This window comes from Grammomys surdaster, unplaced genomic scaffold, assembly GCF_004785775.1.
Source record: "Grammomys surdaster isolate TR1022 unplaced genomic scaffold, NIH_TR_1.0 125698, whole genome shotgun sequence".
Taxonomy (NCBI): domain Eukaryota; kingdom Metazoa; phylum Chordata; class Mammalia; order Rodentia; family Muridae; genus Grammomys; species Grammomys surdaster.
Genome location: NW_021620534.1, coordinates 2,224,184 through 2,244,196, shown reverse-complemented (window position 1 = coordinate 2,244,196; position 20,013 = coordinate 2,224,184). Strand labels below are relative to the sequence as shown.

The 20,013-nt window shown below is 37.3% G+C and overlaps 1 protein-coding gene across 1 annotated transcript in view; it reads left to right on the top strand.

Moving 5' to 3' along the window:
- Positions 1–606: 606 nt before the first annotated feature.
- The window catches only part of Ppp2r3a (protein phosphatase 2 regulatory subunit B''alpha), a 100,521-nt gene continuing 81,114 nt past the window's right edge, over positions 607–20,013 (top strand). Inside the window, exons 1-2 of the mRNA XM_028788042.1 lie at positions 607–2,908; positions 19,540–19,806. Of these exons, the coding sequence (XP_028643875.1) occupies positions 917–2,908; positions 19,540–19,806 (2,259 nt within the window). The 5' untranslated portion in view covers positions 607–916. The remainder of the gene's footprint in view (positions 2,909–19,539; positions 19,807–20,013) is intronic.

The following is a 20,013-nucleotide window of genomic DNA, read 5'->3' as shown; positions in this document are numbered from 1 at the left end:
GGAGTAGTAGAACTATGGAGATAGGTGGCTTAGAAACATGTCAAGAGGCCTGCAAGTGAGTCAGAAGGCTATTCTGTTTGTTTGCTTGTTTTGTTTTTTTGTTTTTCTCTATGTAGCTCTGGCTGTCCTGGAACTCCCTCTGTAGATCAGGCTGGCCTCAAACTCAAAAGATTCATTTAATTCTGCTTCCTAAATGCTGGGATTAAAGGGATGTGCCACTACTGCCCGGCCAGAAGACTATTCTTGATCCACAAACCATAAGGATAAAACTGTCTAGATATAAGCTTGTAACTGTCATACAAGAGGCAAGAAGAGTCATACAGGAAGTATCAATTAGCCATATACAAGGAGGCAGGGTTGAGGTACTACGTGAAGTACTGAGTATAGAATGTGAGAAAACAAAGACCTATAGTAAATATCTACAACAAGTGATATGATGGATAATAGAGATCACTGATTAACTGCATGTGTTTAATTATTTTCTTCTTCTATTCTAGGTTTCTCTGTCCCTCACAAAAATGGATCACTTAAGGCCTGGGAGGACTCAGTTATCACAGGACTCCTGTACCGTCAACTAAGGTTTATATGACAGTTCATAGAACCACTGAAGAGTTAAAAGAAGATATTCTTTCATAGAAATAGTCCTATAGTATCATGTTACTAAAGAAAACTAAAGTGTACATATTTAAGTTATTAGACTTGCTAATATAAGCATAAATGTGCAGCAGCTACTGTATACTGATAGCTACCAAACCTCAAATTTAAAGATTTCCCTTCATGGAAAAGTTACTATTTTTTGCAAGAAACCACTGAACACTGTCATCAAATATTTTTTCAGCAAAGTATCATTTAGGAAATTTTTCTTGAAACAAACTCTATAAAGTTCTAAGTCCTACCATTGAGTGAATTTGATATTATGGCAGCAACTTACAGACTTGTGGTTAGCACTGTGAACCATTATAGCAGTGTACTGATAGACCGGCGCTTTGAACAAGCCATACATTATTGCACTGGAACCTGCCATACCTTCACACATGGGATAGACTGCATTGTGGTGCATCATAGTGTTTGTGCAGACCTCTTGCATATCCCTGTATCTCAGTTCAAAGATGTGGATCTGAACTCTGTGTTTTTGTCTCATGAAAATGGGCTTTCCTCAGCTGAAGACTATCCCCATCAGGCCCTCACAGGCATACCCAGGGCCAAGAAAGCATCTACATTTCAGAATACCTGTAACTTAAAGGACATTGCAGGAGAAGCAATCAGCTTTGCCAGTGGGAAAATAAAGGAATTTTCCCTTGAAAAACTCAGAAATGCAAACCATGCAGCTTACAAAAAAGGAAGAAAAGTTAAATCTGACTCATTTAATAGGAGGTCAGTTGATTTTGACTTACTCTGTGGCCATTATAACAATGATGGGACCTCTCCATCCTTTGGCTTACTCCGGAGTTCCTCAGTGGAGGAAAAATCTTTATCTCATAGAAATTCATTAGATACAAACCTGACTTCCATGCTTTTTCAGAGCTTGTCTGAAGAAGATCTAGTTACGCAGATTTTGGAAAAACATAAAATAGATCATTTTTCTCCTGGGACAGACATAAAAATGTGCTTGGACATCTTACTGAAATGCTCTGAAGATTTGAAAAAATGCACAGACATCATAAAACAATGTATAAAGAAAAAGTCAGATGGAAGCATCAATGAAGGAAGTGGCAATGAGGCAATTTCTAACTCTGAAACTGTCTATATGAATGTAATGACCAGGTTAGCTTACTACTTGAGAAAGTTACCATTTGAATTTATGCAGTCTGGGAATAATGAGACCATAGAATTGACAGAACTTGTCAATAATATACCTAACTTACAACTGACTCCATTCTCCCCATTATATGGGACTGAACAACCCCCTAAATATGAAGATATTGTCCACCTCTCAGCCCTTGACTCTGCACAGTTTCAGACTATTGGATTGCAAGATGACAAGTATAATTTTAAACAAGCAGACACTGTAAAAGCCACTCCAAACAACACAAATTCCTTGTGTAGCTTGGAGGTAAACGATCCTGGAACTCTAAAACCTATGCAGCTTCAATCACCGTTATTAACCATAAACCATTTAGAGAATGTTTCTTCTGGTAACTTAATGGAAACTCTGTATATTGAAGAAGAGTCAGATGGGAAGAAATCATTATTAGATAAAGGACAAAAAGCAGAGAATGGACAAGGTCAGGAACCATTAAAGGTAAATGAACATAAAGAATTTTCAGACCATGATACCTATCTTAAAAAATGTCCTGCCTCAATGCAAAATGAAATTGGTAAGATATTTGAAGAGCCAATGATGGTTCATCCACCTAAGGAAGATTCTAAATTAGAAGTTCCTACCACAGAACTCAGAGACCAGAGACACTTTATGACTCCTAACAGTCAAGAAGAGATAGACAAATTATTAATGGATTTGGAATCGTTCTCACAGAAGATGGAGACCTCTCTAGGAGAACCACTTGCCAAGGGTAAAAGCATCAATTCTCTAAATAATCATAGTCATTTGACTGGTCAGATCCACAAAGATCTTGAGCCTAAACCTGTAGTCTCTTCAGCTACTGAAAAAGTCTCACCTTCTTGTCTAACAAGGATTATTGAAAACAATGGACACAAAATAGAGGAAGAGGACCGAGCCCTCTTACTTCGAATTCTGGAAAGCATTGAAGACTTTGCTCAAGAACTAGTTGAATGCAAATCAGGCAGAGGGAGCCTATCACAAGAAAAGGAAATGATGCAAATTCTACAGGAAACCTTGACAACTTCTTCCCAGCCCACTCCCTCCATCTGTAGGAGCCCTGTTGGTGAGAAACCCAAAGATAGTACTTCAGTTGTTTTGATTCAGCAAACACCAGAAGTGATCAAGGTAAGATCCAAAAATCACAAGTTCTGATAAATTTACAAATACATTTTATTGTTTGCAAAATGTATAAACACAAACTACATTTGTTAGCCACTTTAAATTCTGTGCTAGGAATAATCTCAATTCAGTCAAAAAAAAGCAAAGGATTTGAATCACACAGATTGTTTTTATCTACCCTATTCATGCACTCTATCTTCCAAGTTCTGTGACTAAAAGAAAGTTACTTAGCCTTAGTATCTATCGCTGTCCTCACATAAGATGTGAGTAGTGAAGCATGACACTTACACAGAGTAGATAATTTAATATTAATCCTCCCCAGGTAACCAAAAAATCGGTACTTCACATATGTGCACCTTTTGTAAGCTGCAGGATAAGGTACAAGAGAGCCTGATTCTTAAAGAGCTGAAAATCTAGCTCATGAGACAAAACTAATGTTCCTGAATAGTATGTTCAAACACTTTCTTAAAGTACCATCAGTGCAGCAAGCCTTCAAAGAAAGTGTGTGTGAGATTTCTCTATGCACGTAAGGATGAGTAATGATCTAGAATCAAAGAAGTGTTCTCTGAAGGTTTTTAATGTCCACTACTTATTTTACTGATTGTGACTTCTTGGAGAAAGACAATTATCTGCCCATTTGTGTAGAGGTGTTTTTCAGTGAAGCATGATTATTCTTTCTCAGAATGTCTATGGGTTAGATAGAGACTCCTTCCCATCCCGTTTAAAGACTCAGTTTGATGAAGCCTCCGTGTTCTTAATGTTGTCCTATTGTACAACCTGGCATATGTAGAATCTGCAGCCTGTGAGTTCACCAAGAAGAAAAAAGAATGGTGTTTTTAAACAGTCTGTCCCAAATATGACAGACTTCACTTTAACTCATATTCTGCTGTTCCTGACTGAAAATTTGTGACATGTATAGAAAGAAGCACATCAACTATGTGCTAAACCCAGTATCTACCATATAGAGTTTATAAATGTAGACATATATTCATTCACAGATTATAAAGCCAAATTAATAAGAGCAAGTTATAAAATAGATGAATTATTTTGAAATACACACATTTGTACTAAAAATGTGACAAAGTGCAGGGATACAACAAATACAATGTTCAGAAAAATAGTCTGGGAGAAGGGGAGAAGATGTGAGCGGAAAGATGGGCAGAGGGCCTCAGTAGTTTCCATATATCATTTTTCTGCTCTGGCCGGTAAATATCTAGTAAGTAGTTTCTCAGGTTATTTATGCCATTTGTATATTCCTCAACATTATATAATTTTTAGAAGTTGAATTTCAGAGATAAAACGTATATGGCCAAGTTAAAAAATAAACCCAATGTCAGCCATAGTGGCTCATGCCCATAATCCCAGCACTCAGGAGGCAGAGTCAGGCAGATCTCTGTGCGTTCAAGTCCAGCCTTATCTGCACGAGTTCCAGGACAGCCAAAGATACATAGGAAGACCCTGTATTAAAAATAAACAAACAAATATCTAAAATTTTTTAGCCTTGTTAAAATTTTTGTTTGAGGGCCAGCAAGATGGCTCAGAGAGTCAAGGCACTTTTCGTGCAGGCTTAGTTCAATCCCTGGGCCCATGTAATGATAAAAGGAGGGAACTCACTCCACAAGTTGTCCTTTGACACCTGCACACGAGTGCTCACACAGACATATCATGCATACACATACACAATAATACATAATTTTAAAGGATTTTTCATTTTTTTGTTTGGTTTTTTGAGACAAGGTCTCATTATATAGCCTTGACTGACCTCAAACTCATAGATTACTGCCTGCCTCTGCCCTCTGAGTGCTGGGGCTACAGACTGTGCCGCAACATCCAGCAAGATTTAAATTTTAAAGTCCTTGTTACAAGTATGTGAGTACAGTGCCTGCAGAAGACAGAAAAGGCTATTGGCTCCCTTGGAGTTTGAGTTGCATGCAGTTGTAACCTGCCCCGTATGAATGCTGGGCACTAAACTTGGACCATCCGGGAAATTATATGCATTCTTAGTTACTGAGCCATCTATCCAGCCCAATATATCATTTTTAAAACTTCTTTTGTTCTGGGCATTGTGGTACAGCTCTGTAATCTCAGAATTGGGAATGTAAAAGCAGGAGAACCATGAGTTTAAGGCTATTGTGGACTTCAACTATGAGTTGAAGACTGACCTGACCTGACCTCCGTAGAAAGACGCTGTCTCAAGAAGACAAGAGCTGGGGAAAGAGCATTTGCCTGTCGAGTAATACCATGTCGGTCTGGAGGAGATTATTTGACAAAACAAAAAAGGTGAATTGTGATAAGGTGAATAATTTCTACGTGGTATACATTTATGGCCACTCTTCTGTGTGTACGTTTTTAGTTGCCGGAAACATTAAAATTTAAAACAATATAGTACATACTTAGGTATTAAATGATGTTTTTGCTCAAATGTTCACTGAGCATTTATGGAAACTATGGAACTCATTTATTGATTCACAAATGTGATAATGGTTAGTTTTAGAGAAAAAGCCCAACTCTGAGAGTCCCAGCGGATTGTCCTATCCATCCAAGAGATGACAGTGCTGAAGGCAGGAAAATCGTTTTATAAAAACACTGCACCCACACCAGGAGGGCAGTGTCTTCAGAGAACTGACAGCTTTAAAAGGTCTAGAAAAGGGAACAAAGGCAAAGGGTAAAGGTTTGCATAGCTTAGCAAAGCAAGCAGTCTTAGGTAAACCATGGTCGGGTTGATCATTATCACTAAATGATAAGTTATGCTTTTTGGTCACAAGGAACATTGCAGTTGCCTGTTGGAGTTGTTCCACTCCTCATGGGATACTTATATATCAGATCATTTCTTCTAGAATACAGGGTTACGGCAGGAGAGAATGACAAGTCAGAAACAGCAAGATGGAATGAGTTCCTTTGGGTTTAGAGCAAAGACTGGAGACATCAGATGCTGCTTCAGTATTCTGGACTTAGTTACTCTCATTTGGTGTATTGGGGTGGGATAGGATTAGCAGCTTCAGACAGATAGTCTTTAAATGGTTTACATATCTATGTGCAGAGTTAAGCAAGAATCTGGCCCAAATTTTAGGGTAGCGAAGGAAATAGTTGAAAAATAACACCAAGTTTTTAATCTTTTGTGTCATGCACACCCAAATGAAGAGTCAATGATTTTAGCAGGCACAGCCTGAAAGTCCCTATATTATAATCTTGAGTTCAGTAGGGTTGTCACTGGAAAAGAAACTAAATAAGGTAATTACAAAATAAAAAAGTTTCTCATATTCAAGATAATACTGATGTGCTTAACATGTTATAAAAGACAAAAATGCCTGTGTAGAGGCCCCAGAATGCTAATGATTTCCTAAGAGCTACAGTTAGGTAGGCTAATACATTTGCATATATTTTCTCCATAATCTGCCTATTGAATGGAAAATGTTCTCCTTCTCTGATGACCTATTATAATTTTTCACAACCATTATAACCAGAAACTCTTATTGTGGTACGACATTTTGAATGTGTATTAAGCTCTCTTCCTACATTACCTCCTATGGGAAAAGAGACAGGGTGTGTATCTCTGATGAGACTCTTAATCTTGGCACTAGGTCTCTGGTGACAGTCTCAGTCTAACCCAGCAGCCAGGCACCAAAGATTCCTAGGTGCGTTTGGTTTGATTTTGTCCTTTTTACAAATGTGGACTAGAATCAGAATGTGATTTAAAATAATCATCTCTCAACATTCTTTTAATTAAGTTTTAGTATCAAAAATAAAATAAAATTTAGTAAGTTTATGCTTGATGGCTTTGTACAAGAGTCCATATTTCCTTGCTTTAGTGGCTTGTCCTTTCTTCCCATGAATTGGTTTAAGATAGGAATTGGCTGCCTTTTTCTATGAAAAGCCAGACAGTAAATATTTTAGGCTTTGTATGTCATAAGATTAGTGTTATCTTGTGTGTGTGTGTGTGTGTGTGTGTGTGTGTGTGTGTTTTCATGCATGTGCTTAAACAGTCTTTTAAAAATATTAAGCTAGGCTCTGGGGAGATGGTTCAATTGGTAAGACTTTCCTGTGCAAGCATGAGGACCTCAGTTTGAATTTCTAACACCTATATAAACAGCCTGATCTGGCAGGACATGTCTATAACCACGATGTTGTGGGGCAGAGACCAGCAGATCCTGGGAGCTAGCTCACTAGCCCACCAGCCTAGCAAAAATGGTGAGCTTAAAGTCTGAGAGACCCTATGTCAAGAGAATAAAGGAGAGAATGATAAAGTAAGGCATTCTTCCTCTGCCTCCACGTATGCTCACATGGAAACATGCACCTGCATTCATGTGTACACATATGCATATGCAACATATACCAAACACACAAAATGTTAGACTAATCTTGGAGCCAAAGCTTAGAAAAACAGGCACTGATCCAGATGTAGCCCATGGAGTGTAATCTGTTAGCTCTTGTTTTACGCAAATAGAACAGTGTGGTGTATTATATAAAAAGTGCACCACTTAGTTTTGTCAGGTCTCTGTATTTTACAGTATTTGCTCCATATTTTTGTATTACTGTTTTGGTTTGGTTATTCATTATTATTGTTGTTTTAACTTAGACATGATCTGTTTGGAACACCTTCTGTTGCTCGGGGAGCCCCTGAACTTGCCGTCCTCTTCCACCAGCTTCCCAGACAGTTGTAGCTGTAGGTCTGTCACCAAGCTGGGCTCCTGTAGTGTTTTCATTAGCACCTTGATCTTTCAAAATTACCTTAGATACAGTGACACCTATAAAATACCCCTCCTCACTAGTTTCTCCTTTTTTTTAGAAATTTCTACCATTCTGAAATCTTACTGCTGCAAATTTTTATATAATATTGATTTTCATGGGTTTTTTTCTGTTGTTTTGTTTTGTTGGTCTATCTATTTGCTTTCTAGACTGGTTCTCTACTGATAAGCTACATTTTCAACCCTTGTTTTTGTTTGTTTGTTTGTTTGTTTGTTTTGTTTTGTTTGCTTGTTTCTAGACAGTCTTGCTGTGTGTGTATCTCAGACTGGTCTGGAACTTGTCCTGCTCATGTCTTAGTCTCCTAAGTATTAGGATTATAAAAATGTGCCACTATGGTTGACCTATGATTTAAGAACAGTTTTAAAATTATGTCCTTTTTGTTTTTGTTGTTGCTGTTTTTAGACATCTGAAAAACTACCAGCTTAAACATTTTGATTAGAAATTAAAACATTTTAATTAATGGACATTTGGCAATACTTTTAAATGACAGTAGTGATGACACATTTAAAAATTGACTTGACAATATTACCTATCATTAATATTTTAATAGGATTTTGAAATAATTTCCCAAGAGTAAGTAGTATGTGTTGACCAAATAAAAATGAAATTCAAGCTGCTGTTGTGAGAGGAAGCCAAAAAGAAAATACTAAGAGGACATTCAGAAATTGGATGTTGGCCTAGACCAAGGGTCAGCCATCTAAAGGCCCTTGGGCCAAATCCATCCTGCTCCTGCCAGGACCATAACCACACCTGCTCATTCATGATCTATGGCTGCTTTTGTTTTCTACCTACTAATCTGCGTAGCTGAGACAGAGAGCCTAAAGCCTACAGTATTTACTTACTACATGGGCACTTATAAAAATAGTTTGCTGACTCCTAGCTAGATAGTATTTTACACTAAACCAACAGAGCAGAGTCTGATAAGGCTCAGTGTCCTGTTTTGTTCAGTTCTGGAAGCATCATTAAAGATCAGTAACAAAAACTACCTATGAATTATGATATCCAACCAGTGTACCATTAGACATTTGAAAAGTAAATAAAATTGAGTGTGGCAATGTGCTACTGTAATCTTAGCAACTTTAGAGGCTGAGACAGGAGAAACACTTTTAAAAAGTAAATTTTTGCCTAAAGTAACCACAGATAGCCATTTTCCCTAACTTCTGCCCCTCCTCCCATCTATCAAATTCTTTCTTGTCTTTTTGGACAAATTCCTCAAATGTCACACATTTCTCACACAGTCATTGGCTAACATGTGACACTTGACAATATACTTTTCCAGAAAGCCTCTATATGACAAGAATTAACTTTGTAGGTTCAAGACTAGCTGATCCATGCAGATGAGTATGCAAGAGAGTTAAGTATGACTAAGAACAGCCTGTAGAGGAGGGGAAAAGTGATCCAGCTAAGGTCCCCAAAGGTTTCATAATCACGAATGAATGAATTACTGTGCGGAGGCCATATTTTAATATGGAAGATAGTGGAATAATTTAATTTAAAAAGTAAACACTAAAAAACTATACTTAGATAATACTTCGTCTGCATGTGTGTGTGTCTGTGTCTGGGGTTGGGTGCAGTGTGCATGTGGGGGCCAGAGGCCAACATCTGGTATCTTTTTCCATATCTTTCCACCTTATTTTTGAGATGAGATCTCACTGAACCCAGAGCTCACTGGTAAACTAGACTAGCTGCCTAGTGAGTTTTCAGGATCCACCTGTCTCCATGCCCCTCACCTAACACTAATGTTGTAGACACACCTCCATGTCCAATGTCTAGCTTTTATGTGGGTGCTGGAGATTTGAGCTCAGGTCCTCATGGTTATACTGCAGGCACTTCACTGTCTTCCCAGCCCCAATAAATCAAACTTTAATACTGTTTTGTTGCTACCAGCAGATGGCATTACAGTCAACTTGGGTCTCTTAAGCTTAATGGGGCAATAGCATGTTAATCATAACTAAAAGTTTAAAAAATAAGCCTTAGCTTCCTTCTAGAAACTTTTTTTTTAATTTAACTTTAGTAAAAGTGTCAAAACTGTAAGTTCAATGAAACCTGACAACGTAACCTGCCTAGATTAGAACAATACAACTGGGCTGAGGCGGCTGCTCTGTGGCTGTCCATCGCGTCCATTCCTAGCACCAAAAGGAAAAGTGGAGTGGACAAGTACAAGGTAAACATCTTACACTTTTTAAATAATTTTACAATCTGAAACTATTCTCCACATGTTACTGAACACAGATTTCAGGAATGTGGTAGAGATTGTTTACAGTTGGCACATTCATTTTGTTTACTCACCATGTGCCAAAACCCAGAGCAGTAGCACTTAGTGGGCACTCCGGTGTGAGCGTGGTTTCTGTTGCTGTTATAAAACACTGACTGAAACCAACGGCAGAGGAAACGCATTTTTACATCTTACCAATTAGAATCTATCCTTGAGGGAATCCAGGGAAGGAGCTCAAGGAGGAACCTACAGGCAGGAACTGAAGAAGCATCCACAGAGGAATGCAGCCTACTGACATGCTATCCAGGGCTTGCTCAACCCACTTTCATATACAACACAGGACCACCTGCCCAAGGATGGCACTAAGCACAGTGGGCCTTTTATCAAGAAAATGCCCTACAGGCCTGCCTACAAGCCAATCTGATGGAAGCAATTCTCAACTGAGGGTACCTCATACCAGGTGACTCTACTTTGTTAGAAGCTGGCAAAATCTAACCTGCACAGCTCATCAGATACTTGAGATATTTATTAACAATGTTCAACTTTTTTAGAGACTTCACATACTTCTGTAATTTTAATTTTTTCTTATAATCCTTTTTAAAAATAAAAATAATAAAAGTAATGTTTTTCAAGGTACTTCAAAAGATTGTAGTATTACATCCAGGCTTGAAGTCTCAAAAGTCTTTCCTAATATGACCATCTTCAGAAAGTACACAAAACTATCTGTATTAGTTGATTGCCAACTTATTTATTCTATACCTTAAGTCTCCCTACTTCAAAAGAGTTGTCAGATACAGACCTTTGAATCAGAGTTCTTCTATTTCCTCTGAGATTCCCAAAAAACAATAATGACTTTAGGCTAGTGATAAAGAACAGTCTCCTCTCACAGATGTACTTTAAAGACCACAGTGCTTTGACATATATTTCACAACATAGTGCTTGTTATCATTAGTTCATTCTTGACCACCAATTCTAGCCTTCTGTTTTGATGCATATGAACTTAACTCTCATTCCAAATTCCTAAGATCATATTATCCCGAGTTTTTATGTGCAGTTAATGGTTGATAGGTGAAGGAGAAACATATTTGCAGTGGTTATAGCTATTGATAATGTGCTCATACACCTATAAACAAGTTTTAGGCTTGATGTGGTGGTGCACACCTATAATCCTGGCATTCTGTAGACAAAGGCAGGCAGATCTCTATTAGTTCAAGGTCAGCCTGGTCTACATAGTAAATTCCAGGCCACCCAGAGCTACACAGCGAGTCTGTGTAGCAAAAAATAAATTAAAATGTTTTAAACCATATTGCCTCCTCTCCATCTCCTTTCTTCCTACATTTGTTTAATGTGTCAATGAAATGAAAATCTTCTGTTTCCTTTGTTGGTGGTAGGGTTTTGTTTGTTTTGAGATAGGATCTCGCTAAATTGCCCAGGCTTTAAACTTGTGGTCCTCTGCTTCAGCCTCCTGGTAGCTGGAACTACAAGTATGAGCTGCCATGTCCAGGTTGATTTAATGTTCATTTTTTCCCAAAATAGCCAACTTCCTTTTGTTAGTCAACAGTATAGTGCTGATATATCACAACCTCTTCTCTACTATGTAACTTCTTTCCTCTTGGTGTCTTAGCAAAATCCTTTTGACTTGCTCTCTATTGTCTTTCTGCAATTGCTTCCAATACCACAACATGGATTCTCAACAACTAGGTTGATTCCCTGCCCTTATAGTGTTGTGTTTCTGTTACTCATATTTGTACAGTCTTTGCTGCCTGGATTATCCCAACTGCTTTCCTAACTGGAAATTCTTGGCTGATGTTATCTTGGTCTCCCATAACCACCTTCAGCTGAGACTGGTGAGCAACTGTAAATTACCATGTGTGCAGAACAAGGGCTTGACTTACTTGGCATAACACATTGTTGATAAGCAATAAACACTATTTTGATGGGAAGGGGTTGGTTGGTTGGTTGGTTGGTCTGAGGGGTAGGGGTGTGTATATGTGTGTGTTTCCAGTCCAGGGCCTTGTGCATTCTAGGTAAGCGCTCTAACACTAAGGCACAGCTACAGCCTCTAGCATAACACACTGCATTAATACATAAACCAAAATAAGTGATATAGTTTTTCCCTCAACCTTCAAATTTTTTTAAGCAACCCTTCTTAAAACATTGCCCAGAGCTGACTCTTTCCAAAGATAATTACAGTTGTATATCACTGTCTTCCTTTTGTTACAGAGGCGGCCAAATAATTATAAGATTTAAAAAATTGTTTTAAAAACAATTCTGAGTTTCAGCCTAAGCCTTGCAGAATGAATTCTATGAGAGGGACTGTACTGGCCTCACATACAATTTTATACCACTTTTCCTGACTTTCCTTCCATTGGAGCACATCTTCTTCCTCCAAACTTAGTACTCCTGGGTTCCATAGATGCTTTTATGATATAAGAAGGGGATGTCTTTTTTTTTCTTGTTTGAGATACTGAAGGCTATCTCAAAAGGAATGCCTTATTTTTAGGGTCTTAGAAATAAGATCATCCTCTCCTGCATATGCCTCTGCCAGGAAACTCACAAAGCCCCCACTCAGGAACTTGTCATTTCATACATCCTCCTCTAGTGGTTCTCAACCACAACCCTTTAATACTGTTCCTCATAAAGTACTGACCCCCAATCATAACATTATTGTTGTTGCTACTTCATGACTGTAATTTTGCTATTGTTATGAATTATAATGTAAACATCTGTGTTTTCATTTCTGATGTGAAAGGGCCATTTGACTCCCATAGGGGTCATGACCCACAGGTTGAGAACCTCTGCTCTAGAATAAGCATTTTTGGGCAAAAGAGATAATCTTTCTGAACTTGAGATTATCTCTCAATACATTATAATAGCCCAAAAGTAGAAACAGCTCATGTCCAATCAATGGAACAGAGTACTGTTACATGCTACCTACCTCATGTGAGGCCTTGAAACATACATGGAAAAAGAAGCCCATCACAAAATTACCCTTCATACCCAAGCATGCTTATTCTGGAGGAATGGTCCACAGGAAAGGAATTCCAGGCTTGGCAGCCAGATCTCAAAATAACAGCTGAAAATCCCAGTGATCCTCACAACAGAAAACATTTGTTGGTCTCTTGTATGTGATTGTTGCCCTGGAGACTCACAGTGTTCACAGAGTGCAGACAGGACTACCTGTGTCTTCAGAGGAAAGAAAGCAGGTGGGGCCTTCTGGTGTCTGCAGTAAAGTTTGCTTATACTTGATCTTTCCCAGTAAAGAAGTGGTCACACTAAAAACAGTGTTTTTAGGTTCTGTATTTCAGGTGTGCTCCTTGTAAGTCAGGTTCTCAAAGCCTTACAGTGACCAAGAAGCTATAATTCCATGTGCACACACAAATAAGTAAGTAAAAATCAAATAACCTTATGTCAGTTTCTCTCTGCAATAACTTTTTGCCACAACTAGCTCTTTACTACACCCTTAAGGGCCCCCTGACCTTGTGCCCTTTGATTTTTTAACTTTTTTTAAAAATAGTTTTATAAATGAAAACTTGGAACTTATTTCATCATCAGAAAATGGAAATGTTTCCTTAAGAGCAACAGAGTAACTTTTCCTTGAGAGCGCTAAACAATATTTGGTTTTTGGTGTGTGTTGGAGAGGGAGGGTGGAGGCTGTCTCATTATATAGACATAGCTGGCCCAGAACTCATAGAGGCATGAGTTGCCTCACCAAGTACTGAGTTTAAAGGCATTCAGCACCACACTTCACCAGAATTTGGACTTTTAACCATTGTCCTGACCTTAAAACTTAAGAAATATACAAGAATTAAATGAAATATGTAAATATTTCTAATATGTCCTTTTGTCCAATTCACCGTTATAAAGCAAAGTGAGAGAACTGAGAAGCTGCTTCACGAGCATCTCCATCTTCATGGCCAGCACTGCATCTGGCACACAGTGATCATAAAACACTTGAATGAGTGGATGACTTAAAATTTAACTTGCCCTGGAGAGTTTAGACACCACCAGAAAATAATTCATAAAATTTTACAAATATTAGCTCTTTCACCTGAATGTGATTAAGTCTGACAGTCAGTAGAGAAGCATAAGCTACATTTACATATGGAAATTAAATATTTTAATTTTTACATTTAATATATATATATACGTTCACATTTTAGTTTTGTTCTTTATGGTGTTTTATATTTTCTAGAAATAAAAATAAATCCTGAGGGGGTTGGGAATTTAGCTCAGTGGTAGAGCACTTGCCTAGCAAGCACAAGGCCCTGGGTTCGGTCTTCAGCTCTGAAAAAAATAAATAAATAAATCCTGATTGGTGAGATTATTTAAAAATAAATAGTGAAATATAAATATGCATAAGAGAATACTTTGGTAATTTACTTATAAATATTAAAATGTGGACAATATTTAATATGTTGTAAAATTATGAAATATTTTTATTCCTTTAAAGTTCCTTAAAGGAAAAAGTCTCATAAGCTCAGAGTGTACTGTTATTCTTTTTGATCATCATTTGTGCCCTTGTTGGGTAAAAATTTCATTCATCCATATATATCTGATATTTCTTTGTTAAGATGTAAAGTTGTTCTATTTTCGTAAAAACACTTTTGAAGATAAATTTGCAAACTATATCTATAATTATTTCAGTGGCTAAAATAGTCTGCTTTTAAGACCAATAAAATATTTTTGTAAATTATCACTTGAGAATAGCCATTTCTATCATATTTTGAGTGGAGAGATTAGGAGGTATGGAATAATTGCTTCCCCTTCAGATAATAATTAAAAAGCTATTCTTTGAAATAATACTTTCAAATTTGAAGTTCAATTTGTTCTGTTTTGTTTTTTTAAACAATATCAAGTAAACAAAGGACAAAAACGCTCCACATACTGGTTTTCACCCTGGTTTGAGGATAAAGTATGTGATCAGCACCTCCCTTCTCAGTTTCAGAAGTTAGCATTATCTGAGAAGTTGCTATTCTTAGGTCCAGCTGTAATGTTTCTAATTGTGGTGCTAGGAGTAGTGAGTGCTTTCTTTCCCAGAAGGCTCTGCATTCTCAACACGTACAGGTCAATTTCACATAACGCTACCACAAGAAGCAATAGGCCCTTTTGCAGGCTGTGTTTCTAACTGGAATATTATGAGCAGACATTGCGAGTCACAAGCTGTATTTGGAAACCAGCTGCATGTCAGGACAAGCATGGATTGTTGTCCCAGGAGGCTGAGAGAACACAATGATTAAATATAATTTATTTGTGAGATAAGAAGAAAAAAGTATCTTTCTACTGACAAGATTGACACCGTCTTCGGAAGTGAGCTGACCACTTGGAAAGTATTCACTTTCCAAAGATGATGATCAAGGAAACATCTTTGCGAAGGGACCCGGATTTAAGGGGAGAATTAGCTTTCCTAGCAAGGGGCTGTGATTTTGTTCTCCCTTCACGGTTTAAGAAGAGGCTGAAGTCATTTCAGCAGACACAGGTTTGAAACTTGGGTGCTTCTTTTAAATATTTTAATTACTAATACAACCACCCAGTAAACTAACACACAATTTTATTACTCACTTGTATCTTGATATTAGGTCAAGGAATTAATCTATGTTCACTATTCAGCTATTTACAGAAAGCTATTTGTAGAGGGATTCCAGCGGGTTTAAAAATAGAGCTTCTGGACCCGGAGTACAGTACTCACATTTTTATCCTGCAGGGAGGAATCTTGTTTTGCAGACAATAAATACAACTTACTAAATATTTACCAAGCATACTAGAAAGTGAGAATTCCTGTAGTAACTTATTTGTAAATTTAAATCAGTAGATTTTATTAAGATACAATGAATGTTTGTCTAAAAGAATTTGGATCTTGTTAATATTTGTAAGAGCATAGGTTTTTTTACTATATTTATTAGTGTGTGTATGATGTATGTGAGCACACTTGCCATAACACATGAAAAAATCAGAGAACAACTTTACAAAGTCAGTTGTTTCTTCCACCTTGATATAGGCCCTGGGGATCAAACTCTGGTCACCAGGCTTGTGTGGCAAATGCCTTTTTCCACCAAACTATCTTAGCAGCTCCCAAAGATATTTTTATAAAGCAACAACTGTGTATGTCTGTAGTAGACTCTGGATGTGTAGACAATGAATAACATTTTCTTCTACATTTTAAGTAAATGCCATCCTCTAGCAAGCTGATACTGATTGCTGCCTGAAGTGACTAGTCTCTGCTGCACTGCTGACCATCTTAGGGCCAGTGTCTGTCTCACCACATAAGTTGCCTAACATATAGTACAATACAAAAAGGGGGGACTATATAAATGCTTACCATCCAAATTCCAGCAAGGAACCATAACTTTATAATTATTCTGACCCAGAAAACCTTCAAATTTGGGGGTGGGGGGGTGAAGTAGGTGACATTTTTTCTTTCTGTGTGTCAAAATGGTCAAATACTGGAATATTATAATGACAATATCAGTGACTGCTCAGAATGACTAAGTAATGTACTAATGCTAAAAAACAGAAGTAGAGAACTGAGATACTTTTCCCAATGTATTCTTTTTTATTGCTAGTCCTATACTGGACCTAAACAGCTCTAGTTTAAACTGAAGATATAGCAAACCTGTTGGCAAATCAAGCAAAAAATTACATTTTTTAAATCTTTATTTATAAAATCAGTTTTATTATACTACTTTAAGACGTGTCTCCTAGTAACACACTGCAAGCAAATTAACAGAGCTGAAAGTTCAGAATAAGTGCATGCTTTTAATACTAGTTCTCCTTACTAAGCAATGAATTAATATTTTCTTATTAGTCAGTTGCTTTGTATGAAGAAGTATACACACAAGAGAAGAGAACAGTAGGTTGTCAAGTGTTTGCCCATTCAGTTAACTTTGGCAGCCAGTGTTTGTTCTGAATGTTGTGTTCATCTGTCAGTACAAATGCACAGTTAACACTGAAGGTCTTGCCCTAGAACTCAGCATGTGTCTATACCCATTAGTACCAGTGGTCTTAATTCTAATGCCATAATTCTGAAATTAAACCTAACTTCCCTGCATAGCATACTGTTGAAAACATTGTCAAGAAACAGAATTTTGATGGTTGTATACTTAGAGTCTCACAAACCTCTTTCTGCACAAAATAACAGAATAAACATCACACTAATAATAAAATCTAGGCAGAGCCTCTGAAGATCTGCCCTGTTTCAGAATTTTAAGAATACTCTTTGGTGCTGCTGACTCATATGACTGTGCAGTGGTATTTGCAGATTTAGCATTAAGGCAAAGAAATGTTTATTCAAAATAGATTATCACTTTGCTACATCAAGAGAGGTTTATAAACTTTAGATTGCTTTACAAGTGGACATGATTATTTATTTAGAATCTAAAGGACTGTGCCAAATTCGGCATTGTTTGTAATCTCTTGAGAACCCCACTGTTTGGCTTTGTCACTCATTGCCTTTCACAAGGACAAATGTGCTCAGCTCCGCTTGGAACCCTTTATCTCTGTTACATTCTGTTATTTCCTTAAGTGCCCACAGTCTTCCAAAGAGTGGGGATTATTCTTTCTGTTTATTACTGAAATTTTAAAAGATTAGGTAACTCTTCTGAGGTCACCAACTAGTAAGCCATCACTGTTTACTGCTGTGTGTTTTTTATGTTCATTGGCCTCGTTTTCCTCTGTGCTGTTCCTTCCTTGACTATGGCTTTATATTGGATCACTGTTCAGAGTAATTTTTTTTTTTAAAAAGTAAAGAACATTTGAAGAATACTTTGTGTTCACAGTAAATTAAAAATAAAACACCTTAGGTCTGGGAAGATAGCTTAGTGGCAGAGAACCTGCCTACCATCCACCAGTACTGGGTGAGATTTCTAACACACATACACACACACACACACACACTAACTATTCAATAACTGTGTTTGTCTTTCATTCTTTATGTGGCATCTAATTCATTGCCATGCTCTTGACCCTTGTTAATTTAGAACCCTGCAAAACTTCATGAAATTCTTTTCTATTTTTCTTTTCTGCTAGGAATCTCAGAACTGAATTTATTCTTCATTGATAAAAAATAAACTCCTAAAAAGCTGGACATATGGAGTTGGCAAGATGGGTCAGCAATTAGACACACTTGCTGTTGTTCTTAGGGAGGATGTGAGAGATTCCCAGCATCAACATGGGCTCCTAACCATCTATAACTCCAGACCCTGTAGATCTGATGCCCTCTTCTAACCTCCACAGCACCAAGCATGTACACGGTGAACAGACACATATGCAGGCAGACACTCCTATCTGAATGGTGGTATACCTCCCTTGACTCTTCCCTTGATCCTGAGTAATATCTATCTCCACTGCTTCCCCATTTCTCTTCACACTGTGCCTTCGAATGTCCCATGAAGCACACCACAACAAATACTTTTTGGGAAAAGGAAAGATATAAACTGTAAATTAACATTTACTTAACTGTAAAGACTGATTATAATGAAATTAGTGACTCTGGTTCTTGCCTATTACAGCATACCAAAAAATGAGTTAAAAGTATATCTTAGAGGAAACAGCCTACTATTTTAGGGGAAGGGGCAAACAAACCAGCCAGAAGTTTTTTAAAATATTTGTCAAGTGCTGGTAGTAATTCTACTTTGACAAAGTCAAACTAGAAAGAAAAATCCCATATCCCAAAGACACTTCAATATGTATATTTTCTTTTTTAAGAAGGAGTCTCATGGCTAGACTTCAACTTGCTAGATAGCAAAGGACGACCTATATAGCTCCTGACCCTCCTACCTTCCAAGTACAGGAACTACAAGCATGTACCACCACACCAGGTTTTTTATTCAGGACTTGGCATTGAACCCATTGCCTTGTGAATGGTAGTCAAGTACTCTACCCACTGAGCTACATCTCCAGCCACTAATTGTATATATTTTAGAAAGCCCTATGGTCACCACTATACCACCAATACAGACATTAGTTGTATATTTTTAAAGGATTTATCATTTCTTCCTTTGGGGGTAGAAATTCACACAAACACCAAAAACGGTTTTCAAAAAGAACATAATTAGTAAAGTTCCAAGAGACTCAGAATATACCTTAACCCCCACTGGCTGTGCCAAAAAGCTACCTTTGCATTGTTCTTGTGTAACTTTTTTTGTGTATGTTCCTACCTGTACTACTTTTGCATGGGATGATTTTAAAAGGCCAAAGATAAAAGGGTGTTTTCTTGTTTTTTTTCTATAAAGTTGCATTTGTTTGTTTGTTTGTTTATTGGCCTGTTGGATATATGTGTGAAACAATATTCAACAATAAACTGGAATTTTATTTTTAGTTGTTCTAACAACAACTAAAAAAGAATATATTTTAAGATCTTTATCAGCTGATTTCGTTCTAGCTGATATTGGTCTTTGATTATCCTTAAATATTTGTCAACTAATAGATGGGAAATTTTACTGCAGGATTTTTAAACCATAAATTATGTGACTTATATATTGACAAATAATGTTTATTTAATATGGAAAACATTCCCTAGAAACATGCTTAATGCCCTCTAGAAGCTTACTTTAAAGTGAACCCTTGATCACTATTGTCTCTGATTGAAGGGTTTTTTGTATTTACATACTTCTTATTGCTGCTGAGAAATATATACTGTTTAGAATTTTTGTATCTTATAATCACGTTTTTCTTCCAGATTCAAAATAAACCAGAAAAAAAACCTGCATCACCATTTCCACCTGCAGCTGCCCTTCCAAGTAGTCCCCAGCCTGTCTCCCCTGTTCCTTGTGTGAGTGATGTCGTGAATACACCGTTGTCCATAAACATTCCACAGTTCTACTTTCCTGAAGGACTCCCAGACACCTGCAGTAACCATGAACAGATCCTAAGCAGAATTGAAACTGCTTTCAAGGATATTGAAGATCAGAAAGCAGATATTCATGAAATGGGGAGAATTGCAAAGGTAATGTAACTACTGAATGGAACGCACTAGCCCTCTTCACTGCCTCTTTGCTCTGGCCTTAAGCACAGGTTTTGATTTTGGTCTTCCTATGATGAAAAGTATTTGATCCTAATGCTTCTCTAACAATGGTCCTTCTTCCTAGAATTCTTTTGTTCATTCTATCTATCTATCTATCTATCTATCTATCTATCTATCTATCTATCTATC